General features: G+C 45.6%; 1 protein-coding gene across 3 annotated transcripts; it reads left to right on the top strand.

Annotated features, from left to right (window-relative positions):
• Positions 1 to 472: 472 nt before the first annotated feature.
• Positions 473 to 18650, top strand: lrig2 (leucine-rich repeats and immunoglobulin-like domains 2). 3 transcript variants are annotated; one of them, XM_007899398.2, is made up of 20 exons: positions 741 to 754; positions 2010 to 2117; positions 5265 to 5336; positions 5466 to 5540; positions 6015 to 6149; positions 6718 to 6861; positions 7706 to 7849; positions 8375 to 8518; positions 9575 to 9718; positions 10092 to 10172; positions 10286 to 10357; positions 10759 to 10827; positions 11019 to 11182; positions 11299 to 11619; positions 12366 to 12647; positions 13421 to 13864; positions 14973 to 15125; positions 15266 to 15412; positions 15724 to 15993; positions 16661 to 18650. In XM_007899398.2, exons 3-20 carry the CDS (start codon positions 5302 to 5304, stop codon positions 16858 to 16860), a joined length of 3024 nt encoding a protein of 1007 aa, XP_007897589.1. In that variant the 5' UTR covers positions 741 to 754; positions 2010 to 2117; positions 5265 to 5301; the 3' UTR covers positions 16861 to 18650. The 3 variants fall into 3 exon arrangements, with proteins under 3 accessions (XP_007897587.2, XP_007897588.2, XP_007897589.1); XM_007899396.2 differs by lacking the exon at positions 2010 to 2117 and having other exon boundaries at positions 473 to 754; XM_007899397.2 differs by lacking the exons at positions 2010 to 2117; positions 15266 to 15412 and having other exon boundaries at positions 473 to 754.
• The last annotated feature ends 3643 nt before the right edge of the window (positions 18651 to 22293 follow it).

Here is a 22293-nt window from a genome sequence, read left to right as displayed (position 1 = left end):
AAAAAAATGTGTTCACTCAATCCTCGACTGTTTGTGGGAAGCTGCAGTGAGCAATTGGCTGCCACATTTCTACCACAAAATATACAGTCACTCCACTTTACAGTATATTCTGTGAAGCGCTTTGAGACGTCTCGAAGATGTGATAAAGCTCTATATCAAATGCACGGATTATATTATTATATTATATTAATATTATATTATTGCCCGGTTGGGATGCCTTTAGCCCAGTCACTGGCTCAGTGATGCTCATTCCCCAATTTAGAGCCAGGGACACAATGTGCTGAGCAGCGACCCCTTTAAGAGCGCGACCCCTTTAAGAGCGCGACCCCTTTAAGAGGGCGTATCGCTACGGTGAGAGACGGTCTTAGCAGCCAATCGCAATCGCCGATCCGGTGATTGACATTCATACTAACTAATGGCGGGTGTGATTAGCAGAGATGACAGCCAATGGAGGCGCGGGCTGGGTGGGGCGGGGCGGGCGGGAGCGAGAGTCCGGGATTAGGCGAGTCCGGGGCGGCGCCGTCAGGTTAGGCCGCACCGGGAGTGAGTGACAGAGAGAGAGCGAGAGGGGGAGCCGAGGCCCTGGCCGGGGCCTGAGTAAGATGGTGGCCGTGTTGCTGCTCCTGGTCTTGGCCGCCTGGACCTCGCCGCTCCGCTGCTGCCCCTCGCGCTGCGCCTGTGGGGCCGGGCGGCTGGACTGTAGCGCGCGGGAGGCCGCTCCCCCTCAGCACCTGCCGCCCTGGGTCTCCAAACTGTGAGTATCAGCGGCTCCGGGACAGCGCCGCCGCCCACTCCCCCCCACACCCCCCCCACTCACCCCCCCAACACTCTCCCCCGCCACTCTCCCCTCCCCCACACTCCCCCCCCCCACTCCCCCCCCCCACACCCCCCCCCCACTCTCCCCCCCCCCACACTCCCCCCCCCCCCCCCCACACTCCCCCCCCACACTCCCCCCCCACTCTCCCCCCCCCACACTCCCCCCCCCCCCCCCCCCACACTCCCCCCCCCACTCTCCCTCCCCCACACTCCCCCCCCCCACTCCCCCCCCCCACACTCCCCCCCACTCCCCCCTCCCCCACACTCCCCCCCCCCCACTCTCCCCTCCCCCACACTCCCCCTCCCCCCACTCTCCCCCTCCCCCACACTCCCCTCCCCCCACTCCCCCCCCCCACTCTCCCCCCCCCACTCTCCCTCCCCCCACTCCCCCTCCCCCACACTCCCCCCCCCACCTCCCCCCCCCCCTCCCCCCCCACACACTCCCCCTCCCCCACACTCCCCCCCCCACTCTCCCTCCCCCACTCTCCCCCCCACTCCTCCCCCCCACTCTCCCCCCCCCACTCCCTCCCCCCCACTCCCCTCCCCCACTCTCCCCCCACTCCCCCCCCCACACTCTCCCCCTCCCCACACTCTCCCCCACACACACTCCCCCTCCCCCACACTCCCCTCCCCACACTCCCCCCCCCCACTCCCCCTCCCCCCCACTCCCCTCCCCCCCCACTCTCCCCCCACTCCCCCCCCCACACTCTCCCCTCCCCCACACTCTCCCCCCCCACACTCCCCCTCCCCACCACTCCCCTCCCCACACTCCCCCTCCCCCACTCCCCCCCCCCCACTCCCCCCCCACTCCCCTCCCCCCACTCTCCCTCCCCCCCACTCTCCCCCCCCCCACTCCCCCCCCCCACTCCCCCCCCCACACTCTCCCCCCCCCCCACTCCCCTCCCCCCCACTCTCCCCCCCCCACTCTCCCCCCCCCTCCCCCCCCACTCCCCCCCCCCACACTCCCCCCCCCCCCCCCCCCCACTCTCCCCCTCCCCCCACTCCCCCCCCCACACTCTTCCCCTCCCACACTCTCCCCCCCCCCCACTCTCCCCCTCCCCCCCACTCTCCCCCTCCCCCCCACTCTCCCCCTCCCCCCCACTCCCCCCCCCCCACTCCCCCCCCCACACTCCCCCCCCCACACTCCCCCCCCACACTCTCCCCCCCACACTCTCCCCTCACACTGTACACAGTCATGTCTCACTGATGGTTTCGGGTGATGTGTGACGAGGTTGGAGGCTCGGGCAGGAGGTCACACAGACAGGAGATGCTCTGGGAAGGGAAGAGATTTAGAGATGAAGGTAACGGCTTTGAAATCAAAGTCCTGGTTCTCACTTCAATTCTAACCTCAGTCTTTGAAAAAGCCTAACAGTAATAATAATACTTTATTTGATACAGTGCCTCATCATGTCTTCGAGACGTCTCAAAGTGCTTCATGGAACGTACTGTAAAGTGTAGTGACTGTATTTTGTGAGCAAATGCAAGTTGCTCTAACAATAATCAAACATTTCACTAGCTTTGGCTCCCACAATAAATGTTTCTCTACTTTCCCAACAGAATAAAACTTTAAATAGGTCACCCTTGCGGTTTTAGTTTAGTTTTGTCTCACAAAGTGTTTGTTTTATATTGCAGGATTATATATTGGTTGTATATTGTTAGTTAAAGTTGCTGTCACTGCCCAAGAAACAATTAATGATGCAAATCAAAACAGCATCTTTAAAACATTGATTTCTGAAAATCTTGTTGAGAAGTTTTGCTGAGAAGGGGAAGCACCTTTCTGATCTGGTTGAATGTCTCTTAGTGAGGATGAGGCTGATTAATGTAATGGTGGAGAGATTACGCTACAATTGTAGAGCAGATACTATAGCACTTGAGATTGGTAGTGATGGCAATTGTTTAAGAGTTTGATTCCTATGATAGTTTTTTTCTAGACACTAGCTATTCCATTTTGAGCAGTGGATATCCAGGCTAGGGGTACCTTAACATCCCATCAGTTTCCCACTGTCTGTAATCTGTCACTTTTGTGATTACATTGTTGTTTCACTGATAAAAGCAAACTTCTTCCAGCAGAAAGAGAAGATAGGTGGCTTTGCAGAGTTTGTATAATTTGATTTGTGGTCTTAGATCCAGGTTAAAATACGGGGATCATTTTCTGCTCCAGTTGTGTCACACAATGTGTCCTCTCACTGTGTTTCTGTATGTGGAGTCCTGTAACTCCACGTATAGGGTTTGATTCCCGGCAGGGTGAAAAAAATATGCAGTCAATTTACTTTACAGTATATTCTGTGAAGCGCTTTGAGACGTCTAGAAAGCGTGAAAAGCGCTATATCAAATGCAAGGATTATTATTATTATATTACACAGACCTGCTCTTGCATTGGTTGCTGTCTCATGTGTATTTTGGGTATTTTATTTTCCTGGCATCTTGTTTCTGGCTTAAAACCTGCTCCTGACATGGATGCTGAATAATACCTCTACAAAGAGATGATTCCTTGGAAGCACTGATGGTTATTGCCTTTGCAGTATATGGATTACAGGCACTTGTCTGTATTGATTTGCCTGATTGACTTTTGTAATTTTCACTGTGAAATATAATTCCTTTTCTACTGTTTTCAGGGGATGTGGTAATGAGAGTGTAGGACTAAAGCAGTATACAATACCTACTAATTTCATGGCTTTTCATGGAAGGACATGCGATTATAGACAAATGTGGCAGACATTTGTGTTTATGACATAGTTAGGCTTCACAGACCGTGAATGGCCAATTAATCTGTATGATTGTTGGCTGGGACCCAGGGAGAAACTCTTCTCTTTTTTAACAGTATCCCTGAATCTTTAACGTCCACCCAAAGAAGTAAATGGGTCCTCAGTTTGTCTCATCCTCTGACAGTGTAGCACTACCGCAGGGTTGCACAGACAGCCTAGACAGTCAGTACAAATCTCCTTGTGGGTCTGGAATTCACTGCCTTCTGATGTAGAGACCAGATTAATTCTGAATGTTTTGTTGAATCAGAATTATTATTTTGCAATACGTAGAAGGAAGTTATTCAGAGTTAATGAGGATGTCATTGGATCTCAATAATGTAAGAATGAATACACTGTTTAGATGCTCTTGGACAATGTGAACGAGGGAGTGGGGAGGGGGCTCTGGAATGGAGAACCCTCACAAACTGCCCATTTAGACACATGTGATGCAAGTGCTTTGAGACATTCTCCCAATGTGAAAGGCACTATATATAAATGTGAAATAAGTATTGTATCTTTTAAAATAACTTGGCTAGGAATAATCAATATCAGTGCTGGTCGTGTTACAAATTAGCCGTGTGAAGTTGCATTGATATTAAATTACTAGTAATTTAAATCTCAGGTTGATGGTACTGTATTATTCACTTGGAATGGATCTGGGTAAAACCATGACTTGATATGAATTAAAATTGAACCCAGGTTTTATTTTGCCTGAGCAGATATCACTGAATCAAGAGTTTAAACACATAAATCAGTGTAATTTCCGGTAACTTGGATTGTAATCCTCCAGATATAATTACTCATTCACTTCTGAGTTCTTGGTGGGACAATGCTTTGTGGAAATTGGTTTTGCATTGCCTATAAATGCACAATTACTTCACACTTCACAGTATATCCTGTGATCCAGTTTGAGATGTTTGATTATGTATTATTAAATCTGTCCTGAAGATGGTGTTGATTTACAGTGATTGTGGGGAACGAGCACTCTGTGGCTTCACATAGTTTTGAAATGATAAATCTGGGTCAGAGATCAAAATATCTGTCTTGGAGGTTTGGCTGAATGAGCTCATCAATAAACTGCGTTGGATTGGCTTCTCGGGTTTTGAAGAATAAAAGGCTGTTTGTGAACTGGAACGTCTGCAAATAAACACTCTCCAATATGGGTCTCTGTGTAGGCTAAGACTGGAAGTGGGGATTGCAGTAATGGTGGAGTTTTTAATGGTGTACGCTTCTGTTTCTTATGTATTTTGTGCTCCCATTATCTGAATAATTCAGACACTGATTGCACTAAAAGGCTATACTATCAGAACCTATGTCCTGTATAATATGGAAGCTGTGAATAATTCATGATTCTTTGCAGCTATGAACAGTGACATATTGGTTCAGACCCTTAACATTTATCACTTTTAAATTGTGATGATGAGATCAGCTCCCGAGTTTGTGTGAATGTGTGTGTGTGTTAGCACCTGTTGTCATGTGTGGAAATTCTGGGCATATCACAACTGCTCTATCTTACCGGCAGGATGCTTCTGTCCAGCCTTATTAACTTGTCCCAACCATATCATTACAGTGTCCTCCCAATGTGAAAAGTGCTATAGAAATATATATATATGTAATGTATTGCAAGCAATACTATTATATTATAAAAGAGGCAGAAACTGTCTGTGACACAGCCTTAGTTATTTTCATCCATTTCTTCTCCAGAGACTTGAGTCACAAACAGTTGCATTCTACAAAAGAGATGAAATTTGATGGTCTTCACAGACTTCAGGAAGTGTAAGTGTCCACCGATTACTAAATACCGAGATTAGATTGTGAACGTCTAAGAGAAGTAACCCCGACTACAGGTAGTGACCAACTATGAGGCTCCTGATGCTAACTCAGATTTTTTTCTTCCTAACTAAGGAAAATGAACTATAATGAACTGTCTACAATCCCATCATTTGGCGCAGTAACCTCGAACCTCACACTACTGTCTCTGTAAGTACTTCCAGCCACATCCTGTAACCAGGCGCCACTTTAAACCAACAAATTGTTTTACATTTTGCAATCTGATAAACGGTAATCTTCACCTGAATTAAGTATTGTCCTCAACATATGTGAAAGACAAGGGAATAGAGCGGTTTAGGAGAAAGGACAAGGAGAGAATAACATAAGGAAAATAATACCAGCGCAAACAAATTTGGCCAAATGCTATGTTTCCATGATGTATCTTTCCATGTAACTCTTGACACTCCTACAAGCATGCCCAAATGATCTTAATCATGCGCTGCGCACATAAATGCATGTATGCGCACAAATGTGTAAGATGTGTATGCACACATATTTTCCTCCCTCACCCCTGTGAGATATTGGTTGCAATGAGTTCAGCCCCTTGCAAGGCTCCTAATTCTTGTCATTAGGGTGGAAAAATTTGAAAGTTGGAACCTGTTGTGACTATTCTCTCTCTGACAGAAAACACAATCAGGTGTTTGAGATCATAGCAGCAGATCTTCAACCCTACAGCTCTTTGGAAACCTTCGATCTGAGCTTCAATTCCATTTCTGAAGTGACAACGTCTTCATTTCCTATAATGCAGCTGAAATATTTGTAAGTAAATTGGTATTTAAAAGCTCACTGCTCTGTCCCCTTGCGCTAGGCTCCCATCTCTGGAGCTGATACATGCCCCGTGCTGGGTGCTTCTCAGCCACACGTGAGGTGAGAGCTGAACAAACCTCCTCAGCAGCAGGTAGTCTCTACAGTGAGAAGAGAGGCACAATTTGAGACTCAGTATGTGCACAAGCTCCATATTTACGGTCAATTCACTTTACAGTCTATTCTGTGAAGCGCATTGAGACGTCAAGAAGACATGAAAAGCATTATATCAAATGCAAGGATTATTATTATATAGACACTAATGTCCCAGAGTGTAACTGGGCAAATTGGTAGTTTGGGAAGGGGATGTGCAACACATGCAAACATAATACAATGTATTTTTAGGGGTGGGGGTATGAGTGCCATTGCTGAATTTGTGCCCCATTTAAGCAACCCTTTCAGATTGAAATTATTTTGGGTGTTTTTGCAGTTAACAGTAAAACTCAAGTTGTATCAATCAGGACCATAACAAATCTTTACCTCCAGTGGGACTGACTGACTTGATCTCTCAAATGTTTTTTAGACACCTCAATAATAACCGAGTCACTTTCATGGAGCTCGGCTGCTTCGATAACCTGTCCAGGACTTTACTCGTCCTCAAGCTGAACCGCAACAGAATTACTGTTATTCAGCCAAAGACGTTCAGGTTGCCTCAGCTCCAATACCTGTAAGTAGCTTAGCTTTTTATTTTGATATACTAATGGTATACTATATATACAGTACGAATGGCGATAGAATGCTCCATGAGGAAGCTTTGCTCCCAATGCAGCTTTTAACAATAACAACCAACCAATTACATTTGTAACATGATATAAACAGATCGTTCTCACTGTCCAGCTATAGTTAGAATGACCCATGCAGTTATTCTGATGGTCTGAGTTGAAGTGATCAGGTGTGTCTAATGCTAAGGCTGCTATATTGTGACCCGGACAAGCTCTCTCAGGCCTGGCTTGAATATATTTACCAAAGTAGCAGTTTTGTCCTAACTGTTTAAGAAAACTATTCCAACTGAGTGTCAAATACGCACTGAATTTCTGCCTATTGTTTGTCAGCAGCAACAGGGACCATAGCTTTGTCACTATTTATACCTTTGACACTATTTATACCTTTATACTTTTGTCACTCTATACCTTCTCCATTGAATCTGCTTCCATGTCAAGGTATGAATAAACATTGCAGTTTCAAACCTGCAGAAACTGGATTAATTTTTGCAATGTCCATTGTTCTCATCTAATGTTTGTTTGTTTAATAATATTCTATATTCATTTCAAGTTTATTATTTATTACCAAATAACTGAGTCAGATATAAATTACCTGCTGTATAACATTCCGTTCTATTCCTAATCAAATTTATAAAGCACTTTGATATGAAGTGAAAGTTGTTGTATAAATGGAAGTTATCAGTTATATAGTTCTTCAATGAAGGAATCTATTGTAAAACTAATTCTGTCCTGTTTGTTTGGATGAAGGATTCATTACGGGGTTAACTTTGTGCATTTCTTTGTTAACAGGGAACTGAAGCGGAACAGAATCAGAGTCATTGAGAGCCTAACCTTTCAGGGACTGGACTCCCTGAAATCTCTCAAATTAAAGCGTAACGGAATCTGCGAGTTAAAGGATGGAGCTTTCTGGGGATTGAATGAAATTGAGGAGCTGTAAGTGAGGGTTTCTGCAGCTTCTTGCTGAGTCTCTCTCCTTTTCTCTTGATATGTGAAGTAATTAGGAAAATTAACGTGTGTAGCAAACTTAAGATAAAATTGGTCAACCACTTCAGAAGTGTCTGAGGGAAATTACTGTGCACAAATTGGTTGCCATGTTTACGAATATAATGTATGGTCTCTGCACTTTGCAATAAATTCAGTGAAGGACTTTGAGATGGTTAAGGGTGCAATATCAAATACAAGGATGAGTATTATTAATTATTTGAGATATTTTGACGTGATTAAACTCTGCAAATTTTTATTCTGATACATTTTGGTCTTTATTTTAAAGAAATTAGAATCTTAAATGAACTGGTTATAAAGTGAGTATTGTCTGAAACAAAGTTGGATTTAATCTTGTTTGTTTGAACCTTGTGATCAGGTTAGCTTGTGCACCTCTTACTGCTAAATCCATTCTGGACACTCTTCCTGATGGAGGTAGCTGGAAAATTAGTGAATCATTTATTTTTTCTCTTGTAGGGACTTAGAGGACAACAACCTAACCGAGGTAACCAAAGGCTGGCTGTATGGCCTCAAACTGCTCCAGCGTCTGCATCTCAGCCAAAATGCTGTAGCCAGGATCAGGACAGGGGCCTGGGAATTCTGCCAGAAACTGTCTGAGTTGTGAGTTCCATTTCTTCCGTAGTTTACGTGAAAATCTGATGTTTGCTGATCTGCAGGTGTTTGGTGTCATCAGTGACTCTGCATCAGAGAATCCAAACCAGCCTGAGAGCTCCACATCGGTCTGCCCTTCTTGTCAACAATGGAATGTGCATTTTCTCCCTCAAGGGACGAACCTATCTACCTAATTCTGGCCAGGATTAGGCGCAGGTTGGCGAGAGTTGAGGTTTGGGAAACCCAGAGTGTGTGTTGAGGTAACTGTGGACCTGCAAGAACCAAACTACTGAGACAACAACAACTTGCACTTAGGTAGCACCCTCCACACAGGGCAGCGACTCAGTGCTGTGACGACTGCAGAGGGGTCAAGGTGACATTCCATTTCAGCGGTGTCACCTTAGAGCCAACTAAGCTACTTCCTCCTCTTTCTCTGGTGTTCACCACCTTGTGGCTGTTGCAAACGCCCCACAGCTTTAAGTTGAATTGTTCATTCAGGCAGGAATGTGTTTGTGCTGTGGGATTGCTACAGTAACTCAAAGCAAAGCTGTAAATTGGCATTGAATCCTGAATTGAGTTTATAAAAAGATGCAGATCAATTTATTTCAGATAATACAATTTAGAAGTAGTACAAGCTAGAAAATATCCTCTATCGTTAGTTGCACTGCAAAAAATGTTCGATAGAGCTTCATTAAATCATTGCTGATGATTGCAGCTCCACCTCTGGCCTCCTCTACATGTCAGGATGGTATAGCAAGCTTGCAGAGTGTGTTTTCTCAGCTATCTTGGATGAAAGTTGAAATGCCAGCTACTGAAATGTCAAACCAAATCGCTTTCTGCAACTCTTACGGCATGTAATGAGGAAGGTTCTGGCCTGTCTGATATTAAACAACTTATTTTAAACATAATTTGAAACTGGTGCATAAAAACTGTAATATTAATAAATCTAGATTATCTACTGTGTGCAGATATCTGTTAATCTGGGAGGTGTCTGGATATATGACGTGTGACTTAGATTTGATAATGTACTTCAGATCTTAATACCCAATTTTAATTTTATTTCAGGGACTTGACTTATAACCAACTAACTCGTTTGGACGAGTCCACCTTTCTGGGCTTGAATTTACTGGAAAGTTTGTACCTGGGAGACAATCGAGTGAGTTACATTGCCGACAGAGTCTTCACTGGCTTGTCAAACCTGCTCACACTGTAAGTACATAGGACATGTTGAATTATACTGCACATCCGCACCGAACAAACTATTGTGTTACAAAACTACACGGAATACAACAACAACAAGATTGCATTTATAGAGCACCTTTCACGTCGGGAGGACGTCCCAAGGCGCTGGACAGTTGGGTTGGGACCCGAGCAGGGGGGAAATGGTCAGGGTGAGGGGAGGGAAGGGAGGGAGCAAGGAGGGGGTAGAGAGTCGAGAGGGGAGGTGAAGGCACGGTCGAAGAGAACGGCTCCTAATACGATTCACTGATGCACTAACACACGCTCCACACAGCTTATAACTGAGCGCTGTGCACAGTAACTGCCCCGATTAACCATATTAACATTTTCTTTCTTGCTGCAGTGATCTCAGGAATAATGAAATCTCATGGGCAATTGAAGATTCAAATGGAGCTTTCTCTGGTTTGGAAAAGCTCAACAAACTGTACGTAACACACTTCAGAATCATTTTCCCATTCTTTCTAACTAACATGCTCCTCGGCAGACATTGCCACCTATTAATTATTGAATGCTAATTTCACATATTTTTGTGTGTAGGATCCTGCAGGGAAGCAAAATAACATCCATTACAAGGCGAGCTTTTACTGGGCTTGAAGCTCTGGAATACCTGTAAGTATGAAAGGAATCAGGCGAGTGCGTGCGACTCAGTCACCACATGGGGAGGGGGAAAGTTTCACTTTTGGTTGATTTTCAAAAGTGAAATCAGTGGAATAAAGGCATTCTCGAAGAAATCAAATCTAGAAAGCAGTCCGTTGATTTAATAGACCTAATGATTTAGTATGCAGATTTTGCTGCAGACTGTACAAACTGGGGTGCAATCTAGGTCTATAAAGAGAGGAGACCTGCTGCATTGGCTCCAGTGCTAATCACATTGCACATACATTAGATTATTGGAGCAGTATATATAAACCCGCTCTATACCATCGTTCAGTGCTGTAGCTTGTGGGGAAGGGACTGTTACAGTATGTAATATGAAACTGGATCTAAATTCATAATTTTATTTATTTCAGGGATTTGAGTAACAATTCCATCATGTCTGTTCAAGCAAACGCTTTCACACAAATGAAACTGAAGGAACTGTGAGTATTTAAACAATGACAACTTGTAAAGGCCAGTTATCACGAGTCACATTTGCTCGGATTTGAGTTTGAGCGAGGAGATATAACCTGTAAAGTAACCTGAGTTGGCTTGAGTTTGGGAATTTAATCCTTCAGTACTGTTTAACTGGTAAAACCGGACCGTCTGTTCATTCTTTCTCTGCTGCTTTCAGGAGGCTGAACACAAGCAGTCTTCTCTGTGACTGCCAGCTCAGGTGGCTGCCCCAATGGCTGCTCAGCACACGGTTTGAACACCAGGTTCATGCCAGCTGTGGACACCCGGCCTGGCTCACAGGAAGGAGCATCTTTAGTGTGGCTGCAGACAACTTCATCTGTGGTTTGTATCATTCGTTTAGCTGAGCTGCTCCTCATGGCCAACCCTTCACAGGCCGAGGTTAGACCTGCCTACGTGTGGCTCCCGCTTTCCCTCAGTGACTGATTGTTTCTGTGCAGATGATTTCCCGAAGCCACAGATCACGGTGCAGCCGAAGACCATGGTGGCCCTGAGGGGCAGGAACGTGAGCTTCACCTGCTCAGCCGGCAGCAGCAGTGACTCCCCCATGGCCACCGTGTGGCGGAAGGACAGTGAGGTGCTGTACGATGCTGAGATCCAGAACTATTCGAGAGTGAGAGGGCCAGATGGCGAGTTTGTTGAGCACACTACAGTGCTCCAGATCCATAGCGTAAACTTCACTGACGAAGGCCGGTACCAGTGTGTTGTCACTAATTACTTTGGCTCCAATTACTCCAACAAGGCCAAGCTGACTGTCAACGGTACGTGGCTTTGTATATGCTGTTTTTTCTCAGAATGGGTATCATTCATACATCTTTGTGTAAATGTAATGTGTAATACCCCAAGTAAAGCCAACCACATCACACACACCTTGTGATGGACAGGGTTACAAGGGGATTTTAATGAGCTTGAAAGATTTTAGCTCATTTTTTCTCCAAACTGAGGGGCAGACCTGACCAACTATGACTGTGAGTGTGAGCAGTGGTGAGTGAGCAGCCAGGCGTGTGAGTGTTTTGTGGGGGCAGAATTTACCTGTGCACACACTGGCTGGTCCTGGCACGGGTTCTACACTGTGGCTTCACCGACAAGCACACTTATGAGTTATTTAGCTATGGATAAATTTACTCACTCACGTGATGGGAGGACACAATGAACTGACAGCAAACATGTGGAAATCACCTGTTCACTTCAGATTCCCACAGCATGCATCGTCAATCTGCTTTTGGTTAGATTTCATACAAACATGAATTAACATGAAAGTCGTGTGATTGGACTTTCTATGTGATGTAAAGTCAGAACAAAAGTCCTCAGCAGCAGATCTGTGCAAAGCTATTTAATTTTGAATAGTCTGTGGAAAGGTGGCCTCGTGTTCCAATGATTCTGTACCTACCGCAGGCTTGTCTAATCTGCTCTGTGCCTTGCGCTGTGAAAGGTAATCTGCTGAGAACATCTCGTTAAGAAGCTGATTCTTCACAGAATTTTCTAATTTTTTAAAACTTTGGTTCAGAACTTCCTTCCTTTCTGAAAACCCCAATGGACCTGACCATCCGCACGGGGGCGATGGCGCGGCTGGAGTGTGCGGCAGAGGGACACCCAGTACCACAGATCGCTTGGCAGAAGGACGGTGGCACAGACTTCCCTGCAGCTCGAGAGAGGCGCATGCATGTCATGCCAGAGGATGACGTGTTCTTTATCGCGAAGGTGAAGAGTGAGGACATGGGGATGTACAGCTGCACAGCTCAAAACGCTGCTGGAACCATCTCAGCCAATGCCACCCTCACTATCCTAGGTCAGTGCTGCAGACAGCTTGTGGCTCTCCACAGGACATCGCAGAGAATGGACAATGGGGAGTCGTATTCCTGAAATCACACAAACAGGAAACACCTTCCCCTGTTAATTGTTAAGTGAGCAGTGATTAAAACATGTTAATTAAATTAATTAACAAATCACCCATAACAATATACAGTCAATTCACTTTACAATATATTAGTATTATTCTGATTATTATTATGATAATTAACCAAAGTGAATACTTTTCATTCTGTTTAGCATTATAACAAAGCTTTGGAGCTTTAGTCACTTCCCCCCCCACTCCCGCCACCTTTGCTCGGTGTCCGTGCTTGTCCTTGTGAAGCACTCCTACATATTATCCGACTTACAGAGTGCTATATAAGTGTAAGTTGTTGTTTTTCCAACAGTAATGTTTAGCTCTGGGGAGAGACACTCAGGTAGCATGAATCTCTATGAAAATAGGATCAGAGCGTCTCTGGTGTTTCACACGTACTGTGACCGTGTTACTTGGCATAATCACAATGTCTCAAGACTGAAGAGCTGTAGATCCTATTATTGTTCACATATAAAATATGCAGTACCCGTGCACATTACAGTCCATCCTCTGAAGTTGTTTGAGATGTCTTCCTAATACGGAAAGCACTACCTAATGCATTGGTTATGATTGAATCTTCTGCTTTCATACGTGCACTGATACACATACTGATGCATATAAGAATCTTAAACACATTGTGTTGGAGTTTAATGCAGTGGATCCTTTTCCCTTCTCAGAAACGCCTTCATTCATGCGGCCTCTGGAAAACCGGACAGTTGCTAAAGGGGAGACGGCCGTGTTACAGTGCATCGCAGGCGGGAGCCCTCCTCCTCGCTTGAACTGGACCAAGGATGACGGCCCTCTGGCTGTGACCGACAGACACTTCTTTGTTGCTGGCAACCAGCTGCTGATTATTGTTGATGCAGGTCCAGGGGATGTCGGGAAATACACGTGTGTTATGTCAAATACACTCGGGACTGCACGTGGTCACATTTACCTGAATGTGGTCCTCGCTTCAAATTGTAACCCGTTGCAGAAAAGCTTTGAGGAGGACGGTTGGACAACCATTGGGATTGTGATCATTGTTGTGGTTGTTTGTGTGGTGGGGACGTCGCTTGTCTGGGTGATTGTCATATATCACATGAGGAGGAAGAGCGAGGAGTACAGGATGACCAGCACAGGTCAGGACACCTCTCACACATACAGTGCACAGTCATGACTGTTTAATAACATCTACCAAGTGAGAGGGGCTTGAATTTGTATTGAGTCAGAGTTTTGGATTGAGCTCATACCAAGCCTGGGTTCTGTGATCATTGAGATGTGAAGTAGTTCTTCTGGTCAGTGCAAAACTCCAGTGAAGCTGCTTGTTTAAAAGCAATGGCATCCAGCACAGGGCCCATCACTCTGTCTACAGGAGGCTTTGATGGAGATTTATTGCTGTGGGGACGTGGATGTTTACAGTGTGCAATAACCCAAATGCTTTCATTGAATTGCTTACGTTAAATATACAGTAAACAAAAAACTGCATGTAACAGATTGAAACAAATAGCTGAAGCTAAGTCTTGCATTTGATTTAGTGCCTTATCAGTAGACCTGTAGCTCAGTGGTTAGAGCACTTGCCTTGCAAGCGAGACACCTGGGTTCAATTCCTGGCAGGGTGAAACCTTGGGCAAGTTTCCTTACTCCACACAGAGCCTAATAATAATCCCTCCAAAACCCAAAACAATAATAAATTGGTCATTTTCAACCCACGACTGTTTGTGGAAAGCTGCTGTGCACAATTGACTGCTGCGTTTCGCCCACAAATATACAGTCAATTCACTTTACAGTATATTCTGTGAAGCGCTTTGAGACATTGAGAAGACGTGAAAAAGCGCTATATCAAATGCAAGGATTATTATTATTATTTATTATCATATTATTGAAATGTCACAAAAATACCTAATAGGATTTACTGTAAAGTGCAGTGACTGTGTATTTGAAGGTGAATGCAGCAGCCAACTTATACATAGCAATATCTTACAAACAGCCATGGGCGATTGTTGGCCAGAACACCGGGAGAAATTCCTTGCACTTAATGAATAGTACCATGGGATCTTTATCTTTCTCCTGAACAGTCAGACTGGTTTAATGTCTCAGCCAAACAATGCATTAGTGTCAGCCTAGACTATGAGCTTAAAGTCCTAATGTGAAGCTTGAACACTCAACTTCTGACTCAGAAACCAGAGTAATACCAGCTAAGACTAAATTAAGTATTCTAAATGAAATGAAGTGTTTCGTGTTTCCTAGATGAGATGAATTTACCAGCGGATATCCCAAGCTACCTGTCCTCTCAAGGAACACTGTCTGAGCCCCAGGAAGGCTACAGCAACTCCGAGGCTGGAAGCCACCAGCAGCTCATGGCGTCCACAGCGCGCGGCTACATACACAAGGGAATGGATGGTGAGGAGTCCTTGGTGGCTGGTGCCCATTCTCCCTGTCTCACCCCACCCGCCTCTCCCCTCCCACTTCCTCCCCACCCCCCCCCCCACAACCCCCCTGAACAACATTGTTCTGAATTTCTATTATTTTTCACCTATTAGGTATTTGTTACCTAGACACTGGGAGTGAGATGGAAGCAGATGCTCTCACACCCCCACTGGCAGCGAGTCTGCACGGAATGTACAGCACAGGTGGCGGCTTCCACCCCAGTGATGTCCCAACAGACCTTGCTCAGCAAATCGCTCCAGGTAACCTCTCCCCCTTTCCCCCCGCCTCCCCCATCCACCCTAAACCCCCCCCCTCCAGTCCCTGCCCAATATCAGGAGCAATGCAAGATCTGTCTAAGATCATTACTCGTCTCACGACTCTGGCTCACTGCCTTACATGGTACAGGGAAGATGGTGGATCAGACCGATCATCTCACAGTGTATTGTATTGGAATCCAAGACATCAAGCTGATGTGTTGCTACATCCACCTACACCGGCCAGCTGAGGGGACTGAGTGTGTGTGGCCCAAATGATTGGGAAAAGCTGAATGTTTTTCAATCTATTGTTTCAGGCAGTATTTCTGGACCACTGGTGATCTGCTCGGATTGTTACGATGGCGTTCACATGGTGTCCAGGAGCAGAGACTGTTGCCCATGCACACACCTGCACAAGGACCAGCCTTCAGAGCACCTTATTACCAACATCACAGGACAACTTACACAAGAGAATTCTGCTGCCCATGAGCAGCACGGGGCAGTGGACACAGGCATTGACCTGTCGGGGTATCTAACTAATCACAACAGGATATGTAATCCAGGAGCTGCTCCACAGCACAGTACTGGTGAGCAGTTTACATGCTGTTACATGTCTATCACATGTCCAACTGCTTTTACATACCAGACAATTGGCCAATGCGGACTGTTGTTTGCCCCCGAATCCTGGTTGGCTTAGTCAGGCTGACTGTCCTGTGAGACTGTCTTTACTGTAGTTGTATCCACAATAGAGAGTTCTCTTGGCATTGAAATGCCTTTCCTCCTGAAGTGCTGCTAATGTTGTTATTCCCTCCACTGAGCGACAATGCCCTCTGATACCTTTCACAAGTGGCTATTATTCTTCTGTGAGCCTTGACAGCAACTGTCAGGAGAGGATTTTGACACTAAACTCTGTCCTCACCTTCCCCAAACTCCTTGAGGACCACAATAGCAAGCCGGTGTCTGACTAATTATGGCTCTCTAACCCAAAGCATTGAGGCTTGGCTGACCTCAGGCCTTCCTATCTGAATGACTCGACTGCTTGGGGTAAACTCACTGAGGAAAGTTTCAAACACCTGCGGCCAGCTTCTGGGTTTTGACTTTCAGCTGTGTGTTTGTGATGAATACGAATTTAAGCGTATTTCAACAAAGCAAACGGTTCCTACCAACGAGTGATTGTGAGATGTCAGAGGCTGGTTACACTTTTATTATTCTCCAGTCGCAATCTCTTAATTTTCTGTTTTTCTTCTTTGCTAGAATCTTGCTCCCGGTGTCCATGGAGTTTGAATATGGACTTGGGACTGCTCGCTCGCTCCTGTTATTCCCAACAAGCAGTGACTGCTCAGGTGCCTATGGATAGTGAGGATGAGGCAGATCGTGGTGTCAGCACAGCCAGCCTGAGCCACAGAAGCAGTGAGAGGACTCTCGCTGTACAGCTGTACGGTGCCACCACGTAGATCACTGTGGTGCAGAACTGATGGTAAACTACACACCTGAAGCTTCACCGACTACCTCACAATGCTGACACTGAAACCAAACATGTCTGTTAGGATTAGCTTCACTTATTAAAGTCTTGAGCAGCTTGTGCTTGAGCGGTTTTACCAGTATATGGAAGGGGAGATGAGAGTTTACTCTCCCATGCTGCTCTCCCACACAATTTCCAGGATATGGATAAGTAATGTGTTGTATGTGTTCTTACATCGGAAGCGATTTTATGGTAATCTGGGTTGTGGTTCTACTTTGTGTCTTGTGTTGGACAGAATGTACTAATAGTTAAAAATGGTAAAATCTCTTCATGTTCCCAAATGGGAATTTCAAGATCTGTCGGCACAAAGCATCACCAGTCACAGCTGACACCTGTACTTCGTATTTGGGGAGAATTTATTAACAGAACCTCAAATTCCAAATGTTAACACTGCTTAAAGAAGAGGTGAAGACAAAGTCTGTACTGCAGGAGTGAGCCCCAGCGACTGGGCCCCAGCTCGAATCTCTCTTATACTGTGGCCAAGGTCTGGAGATGATCATAAACGCACATCTTATTTTTGCAAAATGTTGATTACATTTCGTGGCCAGAGGCAGATAACCTGCTGATGCTGAAACCCTTCAAACTGTTCAGTTCTGCATCAAGTATCTTCCAAGTGGCTTGTTTTATTTTCAGCAAAACAACAGGCTGGAACTTTAGCTATAAACTGATTATTGCATTTATAACTTTTATATTCTCTAGTAAACTGAAGTGAAAAGCCTTGTAAATCATTTTGCTTTTATAATTATGGTCCTCCAGAGCTTAATGAGTGACATACACATATAATGCTATATTCTACATCAGCAGCAAGGGATGCTGTCTAGGGTGACAGTGAACCATAACTTAACCAATCTCGATAAAGTGACCAAACATTGAGCTCTCTCACTATCCTCTGATTCTGCCTTTTCTGTATATACATTTCCTAATCTCATAGCCTCATTTTGTATTGCCTCATAATCTTGCATTACTCTCTGCTTTCTCTCATGTCCACAACATCCCCAACTCTGCCTTTCCCTGAGCAGCTGAAATCTTTATTCACGCCTTTATCATCTTAGACATTGCCTACTCTAATGTTGTCTCCTCAAAACTTGTTGACACCTCATCTACTCTTCAGCCTTGCTGAAGTTCTGTTTCCTACGCCTGAGCCTTTCACCTGTCATTTCTATCAGCTCTGTAGATGGAGATTTTGTACTTGATATGTTAAATGGTCAGAGGTGTCAATATGATGTGTGCTTGGACTAGAGGTTTGTGCTCATATCTTCCACTTCGATTGCACCTGCTTCTCTAGCTGTGAAGGAGTTTCAGATGCCACGATTACATAGCAGATTTCTGATGGAAGGAGAGACAAATGGGAATCTTCTATAGTGGAACAGATATTTGTAAAACTTTATATTTGAGAAACCTAGGCCCACAGTGCAGGACTATCTTTGTTGAAAACCATGAGGGAGAAGATGGAATAAACAAGAAGTGATGGTGAGAGGTGCTATAAATCTGCTGATTATTTTGAAGAATTTACCTCTAACTGATGTGTATTGCTTTCGGAGGGTTAAGTGATTGAACAGGTTCCTTGAACAAAACCTGCATATAGCAGATTAACAGACTATGTTAACCATTGTCCTTTATGTATATTTATACCTTACTGGGTTCTATAAGGCATGTGTAAAATAAACTTCTGTAAAATAGCTTGTATTTCTGTATACAATAAAATCCAGGAAATGACAGTAATGTTGTTTGAGAGCTGAGTCAGTGGGTGTTATTAATGAGGTTGCTCTGTATTTGCTAAATGAAAATGTACTTGTGTTCTCATGTTCTTATGTACTTGAAGCAACCTTGAGATTTGGTAGACAGTGTTCCTCTCACAGGTAGTTTAAAACCAAACAAAATGTCTTATATAGCTAATAATAATAATCCTTGCATTTGATATAGCGCTTTTCATGTCTTCAAAGCGCTTCACAGAATAGACTGTAAAGTGAATTGACTGTGTGTATGTGGGCTAAAGAGGTAACGTACAAGCTGAGAGAGGAGACTTATAAAATTACATGTCTTGTGCTGTTTTGGTTCTCACAATTTCAAAAGGATATTCAGTTTGTTGGAGAAATGAAGCGGGGGGGTTGTCAGATTAGTTCAAAATTTAGACAGCCGAGGTTTCCTTAGTTTCTAAAAATTTGAATTCAGAGAAGTTTTTCTGTTGTGTAGAAATTGAAGGACAACAACCCATTTATCCTGACACATTCCTGTGAGCTAAAAAGATTTGGGTTAATAGATTTATAATAATAATATATTCAGTATATACATTGAAGAAATCTTGTTTGATGGATGGTGATGCCTGTCTGATATTAATTGGGTTCAATTCGGAGCCCAAGCCCAGAATTCAAACTTCAGCTTTGATTGTGAAAAGAAAAAACAGCTTGCATTTATATACAACAACAACAAGATTACATTTGTATTGCGCCTTTCATGTCAGGAGGACGCCCCGAGGCGCTGAAATGCCCCTCATGCAGGGCAACATCCCAGAGCGCTTAATAGCCTACTCAAGGATAATGTCTCAGAAACTTTACAAAGACTAAATGGAAACCAAGCAAGGGAGGAGTGGGAGGTGGCCTTATAATAGAGATTTTTAGGTGAGATTTAGACTTTGAGAAGGGAGCAAAACAGAGGGGTAGAGTGCCACAGTTTCCAAGGTTATCAGCAATTTTGGGGAGATGGGGATAGAGTTGGCCAATGTGATGGAAGTGAAGAAAAGCAGTCTGACAGTGACCGAATGCAAAGAAAGGAGAGCAGTGATTCAAACAGAATGCAAAGTTTGAGAGAGAGGTCAGGGTGGTTGAAGAAGGCAATTGGCCAAAAACGCAATCTGTAAAAAAAAAAAAACTAACCTTGTGAAGAGCTTAACCCATCCTACACTTCTCTTTCAGGTGTCTTCACTTTGTTTCCACGAATGGTTTTTCCTCCAGCCCCCGCACTGTCTCATGCGGTGTCCCTCAAGGCTCTGTCCTCGGTCCCCTCTTCTTCACCCTCTATATGCTCCCCCTTGGTGACATCATCCGCAGACATGGAGTTAACTTCCACTTGTACACGGATGACACCCAACTCTACCTTTCCTCCTCTACCCTCAACTCCACGACCCCCGATGTCCTGACAGTTGCCTGGCCGACATTGAGTCCTGGACGAGAGACAACTTTCTTCAGCTCAACGTGCGTAAAACTGAGGCCCTCCTGATTGGCTCACGTCAGTGCCTCCGCACCTCAGGCGCTGACAGCATTAGCATCCAAGGCTGCACTCTCCACCTCTCAAAGCCATCAGGAACCTCGGCGTTCTGTTCGACCCTGAGCTGTCCTTTCTCCATCATATCCGCGCCACAACTGGCACCGCCCTCCATCACCTCCGGAATGTCGCCAGACTATGGCACTACCTCACCCCTCACGCGGCTGAAACCCTGGTCCACGCCTTTATCACCTCAAGGCTGGACTATGGGAACTCTCTCCTCGCCGGCCTTCCCAGCACCTCCCACCACAAGCTGCAGGTCATTCAGAACTCTGCAGCTCGTGTACTGTCCCGCACCAGGCTTCGAGATTACATCACTCCCACCCTCGCTCGCCTCCACTGGCTCCCCATCTCCCAGAGAATCGATTTCAAGATCCTCATCCTCACCTACAAGGCCATTCACGGCCTCGCTCCCTCCTACCTCTCCGACCTATTATCCCCCTACCTACCTGCCCGTACCCTCCATTCCTCTGGCTCCGGTCTGCTCCACATTCCCCGCCCCAACCGCCCTACCATCGGTGGTCGGGCCTTCAGCTCTCAGCCCCCAGTGCCTTCGCCTTGCCTCCTCCCTTTCCTCCTTCAAGGCCGGTCTCAAGACCTTTCTCTTTGACCGTGCCGTCGGCTCCCCTCTCGACTCTATACCCCCTCCTCGCTTCCTCCCTTCCCTCCCCCTGACCATTTCCCCCCAGTGCTCGGGTCCTGACCCAACTGTACAGCGCCTTGGGACGTCCTCCTGATGTGAAAGGGGCTCTATAAATGGAATCTTGTTGTTGTCTAAGTCAGTTGCTATGTAGATTTCCTGTGTTATATTGTTCACTTTATCAAACAATAGATGGTGCGTTTGCTAAAGAAGTAATGAGTTGTATCTTGTCTCATTCTGGTGCATCCAAAGTCTTTAAAGTCTGTTATTATTATTATCTTGGATATGGTTCTATGAGGAACCCAAACACTCTGTCCTTTGCCCATGTGATCATTTCATTTGTGGAGTCCTGTGGCTCAGTGGTTAGAGCACTCGCTTTGCAAGCGAGAGACCTGAGTTCAATCCCAGGCAGAGGGCGAAACCTTGGGCAAGTTTCCTTACTCCACACAGAGCCTAATAATAATCCCTCCAAAACAAAAAACAATAATAAATTGGTCATTTACAATCTACGACTGTTTGTGGGACATTGCTGTGCGCAATTGGCTGCTGCGTTCGCCCACAAATATACAGTCAATTCACTTTACAGTGTGTTCTGTGAAGCACTTTGGGACGTCCTCCTGACGTGAAAAGCGCTATATAAATGGAATCTTGTTGTTGTTGTATATCAAATGCAAGGATTATTATTATTATTAGGTGGGAGCCAAGCAGGATATTCAATGAGTGATTCAAATTGACCCGAGTCCTGCCTTGTTGGCAATTCACATATTGGCCACCAGTGGGAACTGTCTGATTTCCTTCCCCCTGGACCTTTGAGGCTAATTATATTCCCAAATTATCTGAGTTTCAAGGAGCCATTATTGGTGTCATGGATCCTGGCAACAGGACAGTGACATCAGGCACTTACAGCGGGTGACAAGGATGCGGGGGCAGGAATCATTAGTCTGTGCATATAGGAAACTCAGAGGAGCCAGGTTTCCCTACAGACCCTTGAAGAACTGCAGACCCACCTAGTCAGGACCAGGGAGAGAGAGGGAGTGAGGGGGAGAGAGAGAGGGGGGGGGGGGGGGGGAGGAGGGAGGCAGAGAGAAAGAGGGGAGGAGGGAGTCAGAGAGAGAGAGCAGTCCTCTCGGCTGGACTACAACGCCCTCCTCATCGGTCTCCCATCCACCACCATCCATAAAATCCAAATCATTCAAAACTCTGCCGCCCGCGTTTTCACCCGCACAAAACTCCGCTCCCCAGTCCTGGCCAGACTGCACTGGCTGCCTATCCCAGATAGGATCGATTTCAAGATCCTCACCCTCGTATTCAAGCCCCTGCACTCCTCTGTACCCCCCTACCTCTCTGACCTCTCTCCTCAAAACAGTACCCGTTGCCTCCGTTCCTCTGGGTCTGGCCTCCTCCTCGTCTCCCGAGTCCTCTGCTCTACCCTCGGCGGCCGTACCTTCAGCCACTATGCCCCGA

Source organism: Callorhinchus milii, unplaced genomic scaffold, assembly GCF_018977255.1.
Source record: "Callorhinchus milii isolate IMCB2004 unplaced genomic scaffold, IMCB_Cmil_1.0 Scaffold19, whole genome shotgun sequence".
NCBI lineage: Eukaryota > Metazoa > Chordata > Chondrichthyes > Chimaeriformes > Callorhinchidae > Callorhinchus > Callorhinchus milii.
Note: the sequence above shows the minus strand (reverse complement) of the source record. Positions and strands in the feature narration are given on the sequence as shown.

Coding starts and splice junctions, on each gene's coding strand:
- lrig2 (XM_007899396.2), top strand. CDS start 603: ATGGTGGCCGTGTTGCTGCTCCTGGTCTTGGCCGCCTGGACCTCGCCG. Junction 10,358..10,758: donor CTTGAAGCTCTGGAATACCT/GTAAGTATGAAA, acceptor TATTTATTTCAG/GGATTTGAGTAACAATTCCA. Junction 11,183..11,298: donor TGCAGACAACTTCATCTGTG/GTTTGTATCATT, acceptor GTTTCTGTGCAG/ATGATTTCCCGAAGCCACAG.